Source organism: Toxoplasma gondii, chromosome X (genome assembly GCF_000006565.2).
Source record: "Toxoplasma gondii ME49 chromosome X, whole genome shotgun sequence".
NCBI classification, from domain to species: domain Eukaryota; phylum Apicomplexa; class Conoidasida; order Eucoccidiorida; family Sarcocystidae; genus Toxoplasma; species Toxoplasma gondii.
In genome coordinates, this window is record NC_031478.1 from 5,196,772 (window position 1) to 5,216,582 (window position 19,811).

General features: G+C 52.1%; 3 protein-coding genes across 3 annotated transcripts; all 3 read left to right on the forward strand.

Moving 5' to 3' along the window:
• Positions 1 to 128: 128 nt before the first annotated feature.
• On the forward strand, positions 129 to 5,487 carry SUN8 (subtilisin SUB8; the record flags this gene model as incomplete). Its single annotated transcript, XM_002368939.1, has 4 exons — positions 129 to 3,153; positions 3,367 to 3,546; positions 4,130 to 4,315; positions 4,778 to 5,487. 4 exons carry the CDS (start codon positions 129 to 131, stop codon positions 5,485 to 5,487), a joined length of 4,101 nt encoding a protein of 1,366 aa, XP_002368980.1.
• Positions 5,488 to 6,742: 1,255 nt separating this feature from the next.
• On the forward strand, positions 6,743 to 10,584 carry TGME49_235960 (hypothetical protein). The gene is made up of 2 exons (XM_002368940.2): positions 6,743 to 8,030; positions 8,590 to 10,584. Exons 1-2 carry the CDS (start codon positions 7,148 to 7,150, stop codon positions 9,576 to 9,578), a joined length of 1,872 nt encoding a protein of 623 aa, XP_002368981.2. The 5' UTR covers positions 6,743 to 7,147; the 3' UTR covers positions 9,579 to 10,584.
• A 728-nt stretch (positions 10,585 to 11,312) lies between these two features.
• On the forward strand, positions 11,313 to 18,863 carry TGME49_235970 (eukaryotic initiation factor-2 gamma, putative). The gene is made up of 11 exons (XM_002368941.2): positions 11,313 to 12,127; positions 12,857 to 12,919; positions 13,483 to 13,610; positions 13,930 to 14,067; positions 14,706 to 14,889; positions 15,393 to 15,462; positions 15,676 to 15,836; positions 16,395 to 16,531; positions 16,996 to 17,221; positions 17,496 to 17,642; positions 18,249 to 18,863. The coding sequence occupies exons 1-11, from the start codon at positions 12,092 to 12,094 to the stop codon at positions 18,354 to 18,356; spliced, it is 1,398 nt and encodes a 465-aa protein (XP_002368982.1). The 5' UTR covers positions 11,313 to 12,091; the 3' UTR covers positions 18,357 to 18,863.
• Positions 18,864 to 19,811: the final 948 nt, after the last annotated feature.

Genomic DNA, 19,811 nt, shown 5'->3' on the forward strand with positions numbered 1-19,811 from the left:
GGGAAGGGTGGTCAGAATCCCTAAAGCTTTTGGCAGCAGAAACGAGGAAAGTGGACTGGGCCACCTCTCAGCGCATGCTTCAGGCTGTCCGACTCCAAGTTGGAGCGGCGATAACCAGTGATTTAGCCATGAACCTGCGGAGTGACGACTCTGACATCGACCCCGCTGCTAGCAACCGCATCTCGGGTAGGCGGGGGGAGGCCAGGAGTCTAGGATTGCCTACCAGAGAAGTGAACTACGGTCGCACTGGCGGTCAGAGTTCTTCAACACTAGGAGGTTCACTACGGGTTCAAGGAGTTTCCGCTCTGCCACTTTCAGCATTTGAGGTGCATGCAATAGAAAGCAAGGACGACTGGCAGCCACGGAGTAGTCAAGAAGGACCTTCTCACCAAGACGTGAGCCTAGACGCCAGTTCTCCTATGCAGAAACTGCACCGTCTTGTCGGTGACGCCTCTGAATTACAAGACGCGGCTAGCAGGCCGGCCTCCGACGACACGCTGAACAACGAAAAGCGAAACAGCGTACCATTGCTTCCCGGGAAACGTGCTGGTGATGCGAATTTCCTGTCGGAGCCTAGAGGCGTGGCTACGAATAATTCGCCGAGTTCGCAACCGGACACGTCAAGAGTTAACTCGGCGACAGCGAACCAGCCGAAACGAAAGACCACAAAAGCTCGCAACTCTGTGCCCGACAGCGGTCAGTCTTCCCCCCGAGGTCAGATGGTCGTTGTGAACGTAGAAGCCTTAGGTAGCCCGATAGATAAGGACACAGGTCGCCCCCTTTTCTACAACGACAGAATTTTGGTTGGCTGGCGTTGTTCGGACCACGAACTCCTCGCTCTTAAAGCGCTGGAAATGGAAGAGGAAGAAGAGGAAGACGATGTTCCACAGGGTTCTTCTCTCTCAGCTCCTGCTTCTATGGATGATCCAAATGCCTCCATTACCGACGAGAAGCCGCAAGTGGGCATTCCTTGCGCTCAGTCAGGTTTCGACCCGTTAACCCTGGGAGCCAGTCAGTCCGAAATTCGCTTGTGTGGCTATGTACCGCCCGATCTGGGTATTGACATACGCAGTCTCCGGGATTCTCGTCAAACAACGTCGAGTGCTTCAGCGTCATCTAATCCTGCTGTTCCTCTCGATCTGTCGCAAGTTAGCGCATTGTGGCCTAACACTCGCAGGCCCAGAAACAACAATGAGAACTCGGCTCACTTCGGTAACTTTAACCGACACGGGAATATGTCGCCAGCGGATTCGCCAAGCGCTGTTTTCGCTTCTTCTGATAACAGCAAACGACGAACATCAACGCCCGGGCAACCAGGATTGAGTGATGGCATGGTCGGAGCACCGCCGCGGCGTTTGCAAGTGCTGGACCGTATGTTGAAAAGCTATGCCAGCCCAGAAGTCGAATCGGTGAAGACTCTCTTCCGGAGGCTGCCTCAGAAAAGATCGCTTCGAAAGAAAGTTCCACATGGTGAAACCTGGAAGCGGCCAGAGAGTCAGGTGGACAACCAAGAAACGTTGAGTGCAAGTGACGCGCAAAAGAATAACTCGAATTCAGGCCTTGGCATATCCTCGAAGGATATGGCAGAAGAGAGACAAAGTCTGGGGTTAAGTTCTGGGAACCATGCAACCTCAAAAGGTGCTACTAGGCCCAGCAAAGGGAATTTAGATCGTAGTGGTGGCACGGTGTATTCAGAACACACGCGGTCCCCCGGAACAGGTGATAATCTGGAAGGAGGACGCGCGGGAAAAAACATTCGAGACAGTGTGACTGAAGACAGTAAGACAGAAGAATTCGTAAAGAAAAGGCTATTGGATGACGACGAACTGTGTGGAATGGATCTTATCAAGTTGTCCCTCAAACATTATCGCGCTCGTGTTGAAGGAACCAGATACGATGGATACCCTGAAAACAACTCTGAGAATGTAGAGGCATTGAAAGCGTTTATGAAAGAGTTTGCATCCCACGATTACGTCGGCGACATTCTCTTTCTCGCTCCGGACGCGCCGATCCATGCACATGCCACTTCGCCCGAACTGAATGGGGAAGCGAGTCCAACTGATGGCGAAGAATGTACGTCTGCCTCGTGTACTTCGAAGCACCCAACAGAGATTGGAAATAAAGAGGAACAAGCTAGAAGCGCATTTCGAGTCAACCCGCCACAGCCTCCCGCACTGGCTCCAGACGACAGAGATAGTGTACAACGAAGCAACTCAAATGTGAATAAAACTGTTAAGATAAGCGAATATCCTAATGGAAGCGCAGACAAACAGCAAAGCATCTTTTTGAAGAGAACGCTCAACTCGGATAACAGCAAAAATCTCGATTTTTGGGCCGTTAATGGGTTCGGTCCGTATCCAACATCAGCGCCAGGAGACAAACGCGCGGAGAAAGTCTCACAGGATGAAGACGGTGTTGCTGAAGAGCCATTCAGGGTAGGAAAGCCAAGTGTTCCAGAGCAGACCATTCACGCAGTCAGCTCCAACCGATCACTTCAGGAAACATTACAAGTTTCAGAAAGTGGCAAAGAGGAAAGTGGGCGAACGGTCTTCCCTAATGACCCTCTGTTCAGTCTACAGTGGTCACTGGGGTCGCCACCGCAGGATGTGCAGATGAGTGCGGAGTTCTGCTTCCTTCGAGCTCGAGAAGAACTTCAGGGTAGGTCGGCAGACGCAGACGAAAGAGGGGCAGGTGGTTCCTTTCAGCAAACGCCGAACAAATCTCAGCTCGCTAAGGTGAGACAGCTTTGTGAGGCAGCTGGTCACAAAGACAAATACGCAACCGGAGGGAAACTCAGAGCCACAACCCTTGCTGCAGAGGTCGAAGATGGTCAAGGAGACACAGATCAGCACAAAAAAGACGGGATAACTCCAGACAGCGCCTCGACTCTCCAGGCAGAGGCCAACGAGAAACAGGTCCAAGACTTGGAAGGAGACATGGAAGAGAGACAGACAACTCCGTCTCTGCAGGAGAGTGCAGAACTGCACGTACTTCAAGGTAGCCATGCAGGAAGAGGTGGAGGAACACATATTGGAGAAAACGCAGCTGACGCAAACAGCATTGACATGGTCAAGGCATGGCGACTCAGTCTTAGTCCACAGGATGAAGACAACAAGAAGAAGCAAGAAGTTCTCGTTGCTGTCATCGATACAGGTGCGTGCCTGGACTCCTGGTCACCAGGTGAAAGTGAAAGCGTCCTTGATGACACAAAACCGTGATACAACTATTCAGCCTAATGTCCTAGACAACGAATAGAAACTCTACGCCTCCATGAGGCAGCTGATACAGTTGCTTCAGGTGTCCGCTAACGATACATACTTTTTTTCAGGGTCTTCCTCTCGGTTCATTTTTTATATTCTCTCTCAGGCGTCAACTACATCCACTCAGACCTTGCAAACAGCATCTGGGTCAACGAACAGGAGCTAAACGGCATACCTGGGTTTGACGACGACCAGAACGGTTATATCGATGACGTCTACGGCTGGAATTTTCTACACGGGAACAATAACCCCATGGATGACAACGGTCACGGCTCTCATGTCGCAGGTTCGTAGAGACATCTACTTCCTTATTTCGTTGGTGAGGCAGAAAGTGACGGCGTGACAGCGAGTACGTGCTGGAGGGCGGTTTTGCGCACCAGTACTGTGACTGAGACGTTTACTGCCTTGCTCGTAACCAGAACAGTTTAGACTACATTGCATGAACACAAATGCACATCAATAGGATGTTCCACCGACCACTCCACTTTGCATATCTGAAACGCAAATCCGCTGTTTCTGTTCTGTGGCGTCGGGAGTGCTATATTGAATCGTCCTTATCTCCCTCTGTTCTTCTTTTCTGGACACCGGTTCACGAGGCCCTTTCACACGAAGAGACCGTCTTGATTTTTGAACTAGGCTCTAGCTTTAGCATTCTGTTTCCTGCGGCTGTTTACCGGGGTTGACTGCCAACAGGGTGCAACGTTGCTCAGCAAGTCCGACGCACCTTACAAGACTTGAACCAGAGTCTAGGCAATGCTTGTCTTGACCCCATCTTACATTCTGTTCAGGATAAAGTTTGATGTAGTGTGTTAGCACATGGTTGCCGTCTACCTCCCCAGAGTGTGCTTCCCTTTTTGCGATATTGTTAGGGATTATTGGAGCTCAGAGGAATAATAATCAAGGAGTGTCTGGCATCAGCAGCCACGCTCGGATCATCGCACTGAAGATTCTTAACAAAAAGGGAGAAGGAGACGTGTCACATGCGATTCCCGCCATCCGATACGCTCTGGACAATGGCGCCAAAGTGATTACTAACTCCTGGGGAGGCATCTCAGGTGAAAATCTAGAAGACTTTGAAACTGAAAGAATTGACCTGAGTAATTTCCCACGTTTCTGAGATCGTCTACCGGTCTCCCGTCACGTATAGGCTCATAACTTCCAGAATCAAACCCGGAGCATGTTCACTGCAGCGTGGCAGCATCACCAGGAAACGCCTGCAAGGAAACAGTGTTTGAAGCGTCGAGAGGTTCCCGATCTCCATTTCTAACCGAAGTGGACACGGAATAAACCAATCTCCTGTCCATCAGCAAGTCAACCAAAAGAGCTGGGACCTCCTGAGGTGTAAAACTCAAACCAGCCAGTGCGGTCGTCGGGTGGGCAACCAGCGTCTCATTCAACAAGAAAATAGCCGTAGAAGGCGTCCCCCCCTCACCCCAAGTGTTCATCCTCCATAGTGTCCTCCCCAAGTGCACATTTGTGATCTGTTCCACCTATCGTTGTTCTGTCTGCAGGTCCAGGAACTCAGATTCTGGGAGTGCTGTTGAAGGAGGCAGTCGCTGACGCGAGCGGAAGCGTCTTTGTGATCGCGGCAGGGAATGATGGCATGGATATCTCGAAAGATCCGTATTATCCAGCATCTTTCCTAAGAGACTGGACCATCACTGTCGCAGCTCATGCGCGTGACGGTGCGCTGCCGAAATGGTCGAACTATGGCCATAACACTGTTCACCTTACAGCACCAGGTGAAAACATCACAAGCACGTGGATGGGGAGTGGATACCGTTTGAGCAGTGGAACGTCAATGGCAGCTCCCATGGTCAGCGGCGTAGCCGCAGAGATTCTCGCCTACAATCCTATGCTCCAACCGCAGCAAGTGGTCGACGTTCTTGTGCAAAGCGCTATCACGGATAAACGACATGCAAATGTCTCGCTCACGGGAGCCCGTCTGAACGCGTATCGCGCTATTATTCTTAGCCAGCTTCAGTTCGTCTCGCTGTCACCCGCCGAATTACATGTCGGCGGAACAGTGGATCCTGTCGGAGAAGTCGAAATGATTTTTCGATCCCTCATGCTTCCACCTGGTGTGTACGAAGGCACTATCGAGCTCGTCTACTCCAGACGCCTAGCCAGCACGCGAGGCCTGGGGATGCTCTCGGGTGTGCTGAAACGCAGAATCGTCCAGCTGGTTCAAGTGACCCTACCAGTAAAGTTAACAATCATCCAGTAAACGTCTTGACAGAACCGCTAAAACCGCCAACTAAACACTTCTGGCACTATGGTTGACGCCACGGCGGAGACCTTGCTCGCAATAAAATGATCGACGGTAACACCGTGGGTCCCTGTCACGTGGATGTGCGTATGCACATGTGTTTACAAGTGAAAAAACAGGTGTATATCTAGCTGTTAATATGCTCATTTCTTTATGTGCCAGGCGACACTTCCAAAATAACAGGTGTACTTATAATCAGGTGTGAAACTTCCCTCGCTCGTTGGTCTCCACCACTCAGTAATGGTACGACTGCCAGCGAGCTGACGATCTCAGCCCAATGTTCCAACTTCTTGAGGTTTCTCTGCATTGATAAACATAACTTATTCTATCTCGACACAACGTTTGTCGAGAGATTGCAGACGACACTGTTCTCTACTATGTGGCTAAGCGTCAGTCCAACAGTCCTCAACGGATAATTAAGCCTTCTCCAGAAGGCGCGATTTTGTCGACAGTACACCAACTTCAACTTCTTCCTGTCGCTACCGTGGCGCCGCATCAGCAGCGACGTTCAGTTTGCAGTTCTTCATGTGACATTGGAAATACACGAACACGCAGTACTCAGATGTACGGTAACATCTGCACAAAACCAAGCGATGTTCACAGCTCCTCTCGTCCTAAGCATCCGGACACTAGTTATCAGATGGAAATGAGAAAGAAAGGTCCATATGAACGCATGGAGGATGGAGAAAATATACTTCACATGAAGTCCTTGTCCGCCTTCTTTTCCACTATGAAGAGAAAACCAGTGATGGAGACGACAGGGGACGTTATGCATCTGACGTAAACTGTACACAGGCGGCAAGACCAGACGAACTAGTATGCCCCTTGGCAAGGAAGGCGAAGGTTGCCAACTGGGGCTCAGCACTTCTAGCTGAGGCAGAACTAAAACAACGAAATTCCAAGACATGCGAGCGGGTGCCAGTGGCGTCTATCAAGCCAGGGCACGAGCCTTTCGGAGAACTGCACATGCACTTTGTTTGTTCCGAGAAAAAGAATACGCACAACATGAACGCACAGCCGGAAGGACATGCAGGGCTCACCTGCTTGCTTGTCCTCCTGTTTCATTATTCTCGAACAGACAAGAGTGACCAGCTTCTCGACACGTGCTGTTCTGTGCCGTCTAGCGATAGAAGTATCTTGTCTTGCTTATGATCTTTCGATGCTGCATGCATGCGAAATGAATGCATGCGGAAAAACATGTTCGCTCCCGCTTGAGTTCGGTGCGCCTCAGGCCCACAGAAACACATTGCCGTAAATGTTTTTTCCATGGACATGCATTTGAACAGAAGCAATTAGATATACTCCGAGTGTGCCTGTTATCTGCGCATCGTTTGCTGGTGTGCCGGAATTAAACAGTCTTGTCCTGCTGCAGTTGTGAAAAAGCCGCTGTCTCATCGAGTCCGACTGAGCACACATGGCGAGCGTGTCGTTGCAGCACGACTGTTCGTTGCCATTTTCTTGAAAACTTCCTAATTGAACTTGTCTTTCCCTCGTTTCCGAGAGGCATTGCTCTTTGAACTAGACGTCTTGCCGAAGGAAAAGGATGCGTGTGGCAACTCGAGGCAGGCAGGAACATTTACGGTGTGCGGATACTTGAAAGTCGGCACACCTTCGCTCGATGGCGATGGCGACAAGGAAAACTCGGCGTTGTCTTCCGGCTCCTAGTTCCATCATCGTTTTCCTTCTCGTCCTGGCGTCTGTCGCGGGGAGCTGTTTCGTTGTTCATGGATTTGCCGAATCTTCGACACCCTGTCGAGCGCACGCTCCCGATCACGGCCGGGGGCGGAAACCTAGCGCCGAGGATGAGGTTGAGAGTCTTTACTCGACTGAAGTGGAGAACGCTTTTTCTAGCTCACCGTCCAGTTTAAACTACACCTCTCTGGACCTTTGCCCGTGCAGCGCAGGCGAATTGCTCGGGGATCCGCGAACTGACACAAGTTGGCTCGCCTGCAGCAAAACCCACACCGGAAGCGCCGTCTTTCCTTCTGCATTTTTTGACGCGACCGTGGAATCCCGCACCCAGTCCTGCCCCTCACGCATGTGCATGTCGGCTGTGTCAAACAGCGGATTCTTTCCAGCTTGTGAGGGTCCTTCGAGCGTCAGGGCCAACGGAACTCAGAGCGCTACCTTGCAGGTTCACACGGAAGAAAGCCGCGTGGAAAAGAAAGGGCAGAAAACAGACGTTGCGGGAATGGAGAACGGTGTGGGGGTGACCGGAGGATGTACAGAGCAGGACGAAAAAGGCGCTCCGCCTCATGCGGTGGCTCACAACGACAACGGCCATCCGAAAAGCAAGACTTTTTCTAGGACGAGCAACCGTGAAAGGAAGAGCGCTTCACAAGAGCGGAGAAAGCGAGAAGCCTCGCCGGTGCTTGCACTTGAGTGGAAGCGCTTCCCTTATGACTTCGCTCGAGGTGAATTCGAAGTTCATGGATTTCCACTGTACGTAGAAGGACCTTCGCACATCCGGCCAGCCCACCTCCAGCAAGATGCCGACACCGGTGAGGATCTGCGAGAGGGAAGCTGGCGCTCTGCGAGGCAGGGCGAACCTCCTTCTTTAGCGTGAACGTCTAGTCTACATGTGAGAGGAAAGAGGGCATAGGAGACGAGACGAGGAGAGAGAATTATAGCAAGGAAACAGTCGATTTCGAAGTCACTGCTCGCAGAAGCAATTTCCGATGCAGATTCGTGATTGAGGGGATCGGAGCAACTGCAAGAAGATGAGAAGGGAGAAACTTCCAGATAGATCCGAACTCGTCTGCCTCCACGGAGACGTGTCTTCAGATTCGAATCAACGGAAGAAGCTACTTGAGGCGTAGCCCTGCTTGCTGCAAAGAGTGACCTTCTGTCTTTGAGGGCACCGAACAAGACATTTGAACGCAGTTGCTTTGCCAGCTAACAACGTGCTGTCCGAAGCAGCTGACGGAACTCTTTGGACTCGTCTACACATGAGGGAGAAGTCTCTTTCGTATCGGTTCTTCTTCTCTTTGTCATCTGCCCCTGTCTTCTCACTTCATTCTTTGCTGCGAGCTTGTGTCCTACGCTGACTGCTGCAATCAGGGAAGTCCATCTGGGATGGCAGCGTGGTTCTGGCTCGATTCGTTTCTCAGCGCTTGTTTCCTGCTCCACAAACGAGTGAGGCGTCCTCGTCGATCCAAGATGCGGCGCCTCGGCCTAGCAAAGAAGCTTCAAGTGAAGGTCCACCACGCCGAAGGGTCGTTCTAGAACTCGGCGCAGGGCTCGGTGTCGCTGGCCTCGCCGCTGCGGCGGCTGGCACACGTGTGGCTTGGGAACTCGGAAAACGCGAGAGAGAAGTGAGTGCATGCGCCGGATGTGACGATGCATGTGCGACGCAGAAAGACACGGCGCAAACAGATCGAGAGTCGGATCTCGCTGGCGTTGCCGTCTCAGGAGGCGAGTCTCACGTCACTAGTGCGAAGCGGAACCACGTGATCTTGACAGACTTACCATATTGCCTGGACACACTGACTGAGAATGTCAGGCGGAACAGCCACTTTGCAGTAGAGAGCAGACCTTCCGCAAAGGCTGCTGATGCTGAGGGGTGTGACGGGAGCGCTAGGGACGCCGCCGCAAAAACGCAATTGAGCCTGAACTCGAGCGAGATGCCCGTGAAAAGCCAGGTATCTGTGGTGGCACTAGACTGGAATGAGCCTGAGAAGTTCACTGAGGCTGCAAAAGGAGTTGTGCATCCTGGAGAAGTCGAGGTGCTGTTGGGCGCAGATATTGTCTGGCTCGCGAGTCTCGTCGAGCCGCTGGTCAAGACCCTTGATTGGTTTTTCAAGGAGAATCGAAAATGGAAGTTGAAGGCCGGAGACGAGACGAGTGCGGAAGACACAGAGGTGAAACGGTCGGCCGTTACTCCAGTGGTGGCATACATCGCTCATCAGACGCGTTCGGAAAAAACGGACGAGACGCTGTTCCGTGCACTTGCTGCAAGAGGTCTTGAGGTCGAGACACAACACTTTGACGATCCCGTCGCAAACAGAAGTCCGAATATCCGGATTCTAAAGATCTGGAAGAACGACTAGCGCGTGTGCACGCCATTTCCGACCGTCGGTTTCGTTTGTTGAGTGCCACTCCTTGCCGCCCTCACTGTACGAGGCAAGGCTTGCTTTGCGCTCATGCCGTCAATCAGGGTCGCGTATATTCTCTCTTTCCCTCGTTCGTTGCTTCTTCACATCCTAGCGGGACTGAATACCATCTTCGACGGCGGTAGCTTGTCCTTCGAAACGGGCGGTCGTTGCTCCGTACGTATCAACAACTTCTGAATCCAGGTTTTGGTAACGTACTTCCGTTCTCTCTCGTCTGCGATATGCTAGTGGGGACAGAAACGTGTAGGCCGGCTTCGGCCAACGAATTGCACTAAGCAAGAAGTGGTACCTAAATGACTTCTGACGGACTTTCCGTTGTAGCTTGAGACGCACAACCAACAAACTCCTCATATGTGCAGTATCGCTTCATGAAGCACGCGTCGGGACGGCTCTAAACGCGTTTGTTCACAGTGAAAGATGCGAAAGTCCCGGAAGTTCGTGCGATCTTTCTTAACCGTGAGAACGCGATGGTGAATGAGGCTGTGGAAAGTCGAGGGCAGCAAGTGTGGAGAGCGGTCTCTCGGAAAGAGGGGTTCGCGTCCGACAACCACAGCTGTGACCGTCAGGGGGAAACACATGGAAGTGTGAAGGAACAGAGGTATCCTTCAGTGCAACAACAGCCGTAAGGGTGGACTGAGCCTCGACCCAGGTCAGTGCTTTTCGCACATCTGTCCATTCTTGTCTGAGACAGGTAGCGTTTCCTGACAGAGAGAGCACGGCTGCATGTGAACAAGATTTGTGCTCTCCTGGAACTACCATCCTGCTTCACGTAGGTCTGCTGGAAAGACATGTGGGAACCGAATCCGCAGTAAGACGCGTCTCACGCAGGCATAATAATGCTAAATTCCAGAGAGGGCCCGGTAATTCATATTCGACATAGGCTTCGGACGAGCTGAAGCGCACTCAATTCGTCGAATCACCGTTTTGTGTTTCAGTCAGGAAGGGGGCTTTCTCGATTCTGCTTTTCAAAGCCCCACAGTGACTGTGCCGTCTTTCCTCGAGAACGCTGTTAAGTGGGTGCGTCTGATGAAGGCGAGAAATGCACGGAACTCGGCCGTTCAGCCCACACCATTACTCACCCATGTGTTTTTCTTAGATTCTGTTTATACGACAGAACCCATATCTTAAATGCGTTGGCCGGATCTCGTTTGACGCCTTAACCAGTGTCTCGGCGTGACCGGATGCTTTTCTCCCAGAGCTACCAACACAACGGCACCTCTTCTCAGAAGGAACGTTTAGCCGTTCTCATGACTCCTGAAAAACTGAATGCAGGAAGCCGTAAACGACCAGCGAATTCCTTTCTTGACACTCTCCGTCGTGCGGCGCTGTACACAATTCTGCACCTTCCGCCAGCCGACCTCCTTTCCCTTGCCCCTCGCGACCCGCAGCACCTCACGGTTAGAGAAAGCTGCTTTCCTGAGTCGCGGAGTTCCACTGTTGTAAGGCCTTTCTCCTCAACTCTATTCAACGCACACGGAACTCGTAGCGCACTGCGTGGCCTCGGGCCACTTATCATCGACTCGAATGGTGAAAAGTCGATTGAAACTAGTTAGCCTCAGTCTGGGCGTTTTTTCCTGCATGCGGGGCTTTTCCTGGTACGCTCTATTGTACGGAGGAGGCCGTGTAGGGGGGTGGAGTGGCAGTGGGAGGTTTTTATCCCCTCTCGCTCTGCAGTCCAAAGGGAGAAATCGATCGAGCAGGTTGGCGGCTAACACTCCGTTTCCTCTTTCTCGGCGGCACTTGTGCGCACTTTTCCATCGCCTTTTTCGCTGCATTCAGCGACTTCTCGGTGGCCGGACTTTCTCCTGTCTCGCTCGTGTCGCTCTGCTCAACTTTTCTTGTCGTCGCCGGCCCCGCACAACGGGCAGCAGCTGTGCAAGAGTCACCCCGGGAGAGTGTTTCTAAACTTCAGCCTGAAAATTCGACTTCCTGCCCTGTTTAACTTTTCTTCGTTTCCCCCGCGTTCCCCTCGCAATCCCAGGCTGGAGGTACACCTGGTTGCAGCGGTGTCAGCAAAGCGGTTTTCCACTCGTTCGTCGTTCCCGCTTTTCCCGACTTTCTCTCCACAAAACCCTGGCTTTTTACGTCGCCCGGGCCTCCTCGACTTCCACTCGAAATTCCCGTTTCCCGGTGCGTCTTTGCGCTGGCTTCGGAGCTTCTTTGATTCTCGGAGAGGTGACTGAAACGCGTCTTCGGCCGTCTGTTCAAGAGGCACACTGTCCTTCCGCACTCGACAGAGGCGTCGCGAGTCGGCCGCCAGCGAATTGCAGGCTCCAGAAAAGCGGATTCGGCCTTGGTCGGTCTTTCTTGCGGGCACCCAGTCGCCCCGCCTGAGAGACTCCTTTTAAAGCCTCCCTTGAGACCTGTCTCAACTCGAAGCACCACCGCGAGACTCCCTCCTCTTCCTCTCGTTTGTTCTTTCCTCGTTTTCCCCTTTTCACGCTCCCAAAATGGCGAACGCGACGACGGACCATCTCCGGCCGCAGGTTCGTGCATGCGCTTCCGCCTTCTCTTGTTTCGACCCAGAGACAAGACGGCGACACGGACCTTCCTTCAGCGAGTGTGTGGAGGAGCATTTGAACGGATTCCTCCTTTCCTTTTGTCGACTTGGATTGCCTTCTCTTATGCACGTGATCCAATGATGGGAAATGGGGGGGATTCAGAGCCGCAAGAACCAGTGTTCCTCCTTGTTGACATTTAAGATGCGCAACTGCGTTTCTTAACAGCGTGTACTCTCCAGTCAGGTTGAGCCTCGACCCGGGGTGTATGTACACTGTACAATTTGAGACAAAAGTGCCACCCTGGGGGGACCTTATTTTTGCCTCCTCAGTGAAACACTGCAGTCTCCGTTTGAATTATGAGACTCAAACTCTCTATCCTTTTCTCTTTCGGCGTCGCTCTCCTGCTTCCAGATATCTGTGGCTTTCCTTGCTAACTAAGCTGCTTTTCCTTTTCCATGCACACCTCGTCCGTCTCTGCGTTTCTCGGCCTTCTTGGGGTTTCCGGTTCTCTCGCTTTCCGCTCTTACAGCTTGCCCGACTGTGGAGAGAGGAGGACCACGATGTTGAGTGTCTCTGCCTTTTCTTGGTTCGACGAATTCCACCTTCTTGCCACTCTGTTGTCTCCCCCGTTCTCAGTGCCTGCACGGAGTCTTCTCGGTATTTTGTGTTCCCAACGACTTGCTTTCGTCTGCGGTTGTCTCCCCGTCTTCGTAGGATCTAGAGACTCTGGATATCAGCAAGCTCACTCCGCTGTCTCCGGACGTCATCAGCAGACAGGTAGGCCTTTCTCCGTTTCGAACGACGGAGAGGAGAGGTTTCTGCTGCAGGATGCAGCTCTGGAGGCGCAAGCAACGCGTTCCAAGAAGCGGAAAGACCATCTGAGCTCAGAGTTCATGGTGCTGAGAGAGTTCATGGTGCGGAGAGATGGGCGCACATGCAGACACAGAACAGCCACGAATCGATTGTCTGCGTCCTGTGCAGGAGGAAGATACTCTTTCACATGCATATATATATATATATATGTACATATATATATGTATATATTTGTGTATGTAAATCATTCATCCATATGTATATACGTATATACAATTCATACATACATATGCAAACGCATGTACATATATATATATATATATATATATAATACATCTATATCCGTATACGCGTATAAACCGTTGTAGATCGTTTCATCTTGATGGATGGTTTGATTTGATTAGGGGACGAACTTCTTTGATGAATCGGCCAGGGACGTCGCGTTTGACAGTTGGTGTGAGTGTTCTCTTTTGTCCTCCGTGCATGCATTGCCATTTTGAGCTGGCGTTTCTGTTTCTTGCTTCCAGGCAACAATCAACTTCGGCACAATTGGACATGTCGCGCACGGGAAGTCGACGATCGTCCGAGCCGTCTCGGGTGTCCAGACAGTTCGTTTCAAGCACGAGAAAGAGAGGAACATCACCATCAAACTTGGGTGCGTTCCAAGTCTCTGCACTCTTCACCCTCTCGTTTTCCCACTTATTTATGTCCTCTCTTAGTTCTCTCTTTTCTCTCTTTGTCGCTGGCGTACCAGTCTCTGGTCCCTCGTTTTTTCTCTCGTTTGATCCTCTGCTCTCGTGCACTTGCTCTGTCGTTCGTATCGCTCTTCGCTCCTTCGAAGAACAGAGTGGCCTGCGACCGAGAAGGAGTTTCTCGCGCCTCGGCGAGGGCATGCGCTAGGCGAGAAGCCTCCGGCTTTTTCTGCAGCTCCCCTTTCATTGCTCCGCTCTCGGTGTCTTCACCTCTTTCGACAGATATGCGAATGCAAAGATCTACAAGTGCTCCAATCCGGAATGTCCAGAACCTGAGTGTTACAAGAGCTACGGAAGCTCGAAGGAAGATGAGCCCCCCTGCCCACGGCCTGGCTGCGGACACAAAATGAAGTTGCTCCGGTGAGTCCAGTCAGATCCGAACCGCGTTTCAAAGAACCGTTTCCATCCGCGTTTTCGGAGAAGTCGAACCAAACTCCGTAATCCCCAAAATACGCATGCCTGGAGAACCATTGTAATGCTTCCCTGTTCACTGGAGAAATGTCACGCATGCGTGCATGTAGCCGTCGGCATCTGGAAGAAGAGGCGCGGCGGAATCGCTGGCAGGGCTCGGCGTGTTCCCTTCTGTACACTAGAGAGAAGGCGCTGTGGTTCCAAGAAAGAGAACTTAGACATGAAAGCCGTTGTCTGCCTCGGCTGCCGACCTCGCAAATGCGGTGCAGGACATGGAGGATTGTCGAGAAACGACTTCCTTTACCGCGATGCACTGTGCAGGGCTCGCTGGGGCAGTGAGAGCAGAGCAACCGTTGGCAGCTGTGCAGCTCACAAAGTGTACAAACCTCGGTGACAAGAATTCCGTTCGTGCATTCGAGTGCAGTGTGCGCGCTTTCCCCCTCCACTGGACGTCCTGCTTTCTACACCTGGAGGTTTCCCTCCTCTGCCCTCGTCGCTGTGTTTCCTCTTCTCGACACTGTCTGTCCAAACACCCCACACTGTTCACAAGACCCAAGTCGGAACCTTCCGTCTCTCTTCTCTCCCAGACATGTCTCCTTCGTCGATTGCCCCGGTCACGATATCCTCATGGCCACGATGCTCAACGGCGCTGCCGTCATGGATGCTGCGCTCCTTTTGATTGCTGGAAACGAGCCTTGTCCGCAGCCGCAAACCAGTGAACACTTGGCTGCGGTTGAAATCATGCGTCTGCAGCACATCATCATTCTCCAGGTGAGGCGACCAGACCAGCGACAGTCTTCCGATCCGTACGTACACTTGGGAGATTCGAACGTCCTGCCGTGCGTCACTTGTGGAACGCGGGACGCGTGGAGGTGACGTCTGGGCAACAGAAAGTTTGAAAGGATGTCGGCGTCTTCTGCTCTGTGCATGGTCGACGTCTCGCACTTGACTGCTTCCACACCGCTGTTCATCGCCGACAGAAACGTTTGTCTTTCGACGCGAGATTCCAGTCGGGAACCGTTTCTTGACGACACAGGAAAGCTCTTCGGACTTGAACAGAGCTTCCCGAAGAACATGCGCTTTGGTTAGAGCAGGACGGAACAAGGGAAGCGTCTGCAGGATACCGCCTGACACACGGGCCGCCAAGGGGAAGAGAGCGAGAGGGTCTCGCTACGATTCTTACGTTTTTGGTGCGGGCGTTCGATGTGAAAGAGGCGGTCTTCTGGAGACACGGCTGTGAAGACAGAAAGATCCAGTGATGCATGTTTTTTCAGAACAAAGTCGAACTGATCAAGGAGTCGCAGGCCCAGCAGCAACAGGAGGAAATTCGCGCGTTCGTCGCAGGTACGGATTTTGGTTCTTTGATACTTTTGGTGTAAAAAAGACACACGCTCCATTTCGGGTGGACATACACCTCACTGTGTGGACTTGTTGTAGCTGCGTGTTGTTCCACGTTGTTGAATGCGGATGGAGCCAGGGAGAAAGATGCGGAAAGCGGCGTTGTCCTTCTGGACTTTTCACACGTTTGGGGGATGGCGTTTCCCTTGTGTCTCTCAGGAACGGCGGCTGACAAGGCGCCGATTATCCCCGTCAGTGCTGTCTTGAAGTTCAACATCGACATTCTGTGCCAGTACATCTGCACGCTCGTCCCTGTCCCCGTTCGCGACTTCACGAGCCCGCCGCAAATGATCATTATTCGCTCTTTCGATGTCAACAAGGTAATTCGAAATTGAGACAAAAGTGACAACGTGAGTCTGTGGCCACGTTCACTCGAAAAACACATTCAACCCTCCACGGAAATACATCCGTTCCCCTGCGGCTATATCTGTACATATATATATATATATTTATATATATAAATATATATATGTATATGTATATATGTGTGCACGTGCACGCATGTGTGCAGAGTTGTTTCAGATTCGCTTGCCAGGCGTTAAGCAGGCAGGTGCATCGTGAACAACTCACTCGTGGGTTGGGGAGACAGGCGAATGAAACATGTCTCTGCTGCTGTTCATGCTCCGTCACATTTTCGGCGTCTTCTTCGCAGAACGGTAGCGTCTCTGGTTGCTTGCAGAGAAGTCGTTGCATGCGCGCGTGTGCGTTTTTCGAGATCTCTGAGGCGCAAGTCTTCCTGCTGTTAGACGCGTCTCCCATGTTCTGCAAAGGCATCTCGTCTGAAGGCGTCGTAAACCGTGAACGCGTGCGTGTGCCTTTCGGTCGAGTGATGTCGACGTCCATTGCACGCGAAACTGCATGCGCTCGTGTGTTTGCAGCCCGGCGAGGAGGCCACCAACCTCCAGGGAGGCGTTGCTGGAGGCAGCATCAGCCAAGGTGTGTTGAAGGTCGGCGACGACATCGAAGTTCGTCCGGGAATCATCAGCAAAGACTCTGCTGGCAACATTCAGTGCCGGTAAGACTGCAGCAACCCAACCAGCGAAGGACAAAGAACGGGGAAGGTTGACAAATGACGGCAGAGGACGAGACGGAAGAGGGAGGGAAGCAGGAACACCGAAGGAGACCGCGAGTTCTGTGGTCGTGAGCTCTGAAATCGACGTCTCCTTTCTGGGTCTCTTGTTGCGTAACTTTAGCTTTTCAAAATCCGAAATCGAAGCGTCTTCCGCCGTTGCATGCGCGACTGTCGTGCGCCTGTTCACCGTAGGGCATTCGTCTGAGTTCCCTCTGATATTTCGGAGGCGCCTTCCCGCCTTTCTGCCCACGTTCCGCTTCCTTTTGTGTCTCATGCGTCCAAGCGGCTGAAGTGCATCGCACGAGCATGCATGCGCGCGTGCACGCGCGGCAGGGCGAGCGACTCGCGGCTTCTCCGAGGTGTACGTACAGCGCGTGTTCGTGTCTTCGTTTTTGGCCTGTCCTCAGGCCGATTGTCTCGACAATCATGTCGATGTTTGCGGAAGAAAATCCGCTGAAGTACGCGGTCCCCGGAGGTTTGATTGGAGTCGGCACGAACATCGACCCGACGTTGACGAGAGCAGATCGCCTCGTCGGTCAAGTGCTAGGACACCCTGGCAACCTCCCCGACTGCTTCGGAGAAATGGAGGTTTCTTACTACCTGCTTCGACGGCTTCTCGGCGTTCGCAGCCAGGTGCGCATGCAGAAGGAAAAGATGCACCGAACGAGCAAGAGGAACGGCGACGACGAGAGGCAGGAAGAGACGGGGACGGAGACCGAAGGGGAGAGACCACCGAGGGGAACCGCGGCAGGCGAGAAGAGAAGGCGTTTTCCGGGCAAAGGGAGAAAGACCGTTCAAGGAGATGTTTGCGCGACGGAGTGTGAATCGAACTGAGAGAAGAGAAGAAGATATCGTTCAGTTTTGGAACTCTTTCGCAGTGTTTTGCTTCTCTTTATTTTTCTTTCAGGAAGGCGACAAATCGACGAAGGTGTCCAAACTGAAGAAAGGCGAATTCCTCATGGTGAACATTGCCAGCACGAGCGTCGGCGCTCGCGTGGCTGGGCTGAAGCCTGAAATGGCAAAGCTCGAGTTGACGGGTCCCGTGTGCACGCGAGTAAGCGAGAAATCAGAAAATGGAGAAAGAATTAAAACAACTCAACCTACAAACTGATGCATCTGCGTACTTATTCGCAAGCATGTATATTTTCGGTGTCACACATGCTCACAAACGGCAACCTACCCATATATGTTTTTGTGTATATATGTTTATTTACGTATAGATTATGTGTATATACGCATAGAGATACCTGTGTATATGTGGATGTCTATGGATTTGTATCCGGAGTTCCAAGGCATTTGCATGTGTGCGTTTGCGTTCGTTCATGAGGGCGTTTCGTCGTTTCTCAGAGACGTCTGAAGAAGTCTGTGCTTGTTCGCTGCGACTCATGCGAGCAGCTGGGGGGAGGTGCATCTGCGTGCATGCGGTTTCGGTGTACTGACAGTTGGTGGCGTCCGGCTAGTTCGTGTTCATCGTGACGCGAGGCGGTAGAACGGTGTGTGCGGCCTTGCTTTCTTTGTGGTGCTCGGTTTTGGACTCCGTCTGCGTCTAGAGCGTTTTGAAGGGCAGTTACGGTTTCCTGCCTCCGTGAAAGACTCGACGTCGACTCCAAACCGTTTCCGCTCACCTTTCGTCCGGCTCTCTGTTTCGCTCCGTCTTCAGGTCGGAGACAAAATTGCTCTCAGTCGCCGCGTCGACAAGCACTGGCGGCTGATTGGCTGGGGGCAGATCCACAAGGGCAAGACTCTGCCTCTCCTCGAGTCTCTGTAAGTTCGAGGTTCCGAGGCGGAGAGGCAGCCAGAAGAAGAGAGTGGAGGAGACCTCAGAGAGCGTCGCTCTCGTCTGCTCGCGTTCTCTTTTCGTGTGACTTCCGAGAGACACGGCACACGCAGAAGAAGGCTGCTTCTCCGATTTTCGTTGCCTTCTGAAACAAGCGGAAGGCCTTTCTTGTCTGTGAAAGAGCGACGCAGAGGCGCCGATCCACTCGAGTGGACTGGTCTTCTTCTCGGTCTCTGTTTCGCTCCCGTTCGCGAGGGTGCTCTGCGTTCTGTGTACACATGTTTCTCTGCTTCTCTGTTGTCTGTCTCGTGTGTGCTCTGCATGCGTCTCCGTCTCCTGCGAAACTCAGCCTGCTTCTCCACTCTTTCGCGTCCGCCGCGTGTCTCCCATTCCCAGTGTATGTATCCTGCACGGACTCGCGAGTTGCCCGCTGTGGTGCTGAAAACTTGAAGAAAACAAGGCGGAAAAATCCGACTTTCTGAAGCTCGCTCGCCGTTCCAAGACGGCCAGCTGCACGCACTACTTCAGCAACAACCCAGAACACAGCTGGCGTCAACAGACACACGAAAAGTCGATAGAGGAGTCTCGAGCAGCTTTGCTCAAAATGCCCTGATAAATCTGTCGCCTCTTCATCTGCCAGAATTTCTCTGTCAGTCTCTCCATACATATATCTATATCCCTTTATCTATCTACCTATATCAGTCTCTTTCTCCTTCTCGATGTGACTCTGTCTCTGCCTCTCCTCACACTGGTATGTCTACACCTAACGTGTCTTCTCTCTACTCCATCTTTGGATGCGTTTGCCTTTATACTACAGATGTCTCTGTAAATGTCTCAACTCACAAGTGTATGTACACTTGAAGAAGGCGTCTTTTTACAGACGACACTTAGCACGAATTCGAGGTCTGCGCACCCCTTAGGCACCTTCTACAGGTGCTGTTTCAGAATCACCGGCCTTCATGTGACAAGCTTTTTTCGAAGAAAAAAATTGGAAGAAACCGCGCTCGATACACCTTTTTTTCCACGCATACAGATTTTCTCTTTGTCCCTCTGCGCGAGCTGCCTTTCATGCTCGGCGGCCCGTGTGCTTCTCGCGTTTTTTCGTCCTGAATTTCCCTCCGAAAAACGCACTTTCCGCGAAACGCCCTATCACGCTGTATCGCAAGCGGATCTCTGTTCCTCCCTTTCCTCTGTTTCTGTCTCTTTTCTCTGTTTCTTTCTCTCCGTTCCTTCCTCGCTCTGTGAGTCGTTCATTCTTTCTCTCTGCCTCCGACACGCTCGTTCTTTGAAGCAGAGAAAAGCAGGAAACTGACACACTAAAGAAAATCTATGGCAATTTCGTTTCCTTCCTGCTTGATTCCATCTTTCCTTTTTCTCTCGATTGTCTCTTGTTCTCGTTCGTCTCCAGCACGCACAGAACAGAGCCAGGACGGAATGCAAAACTGC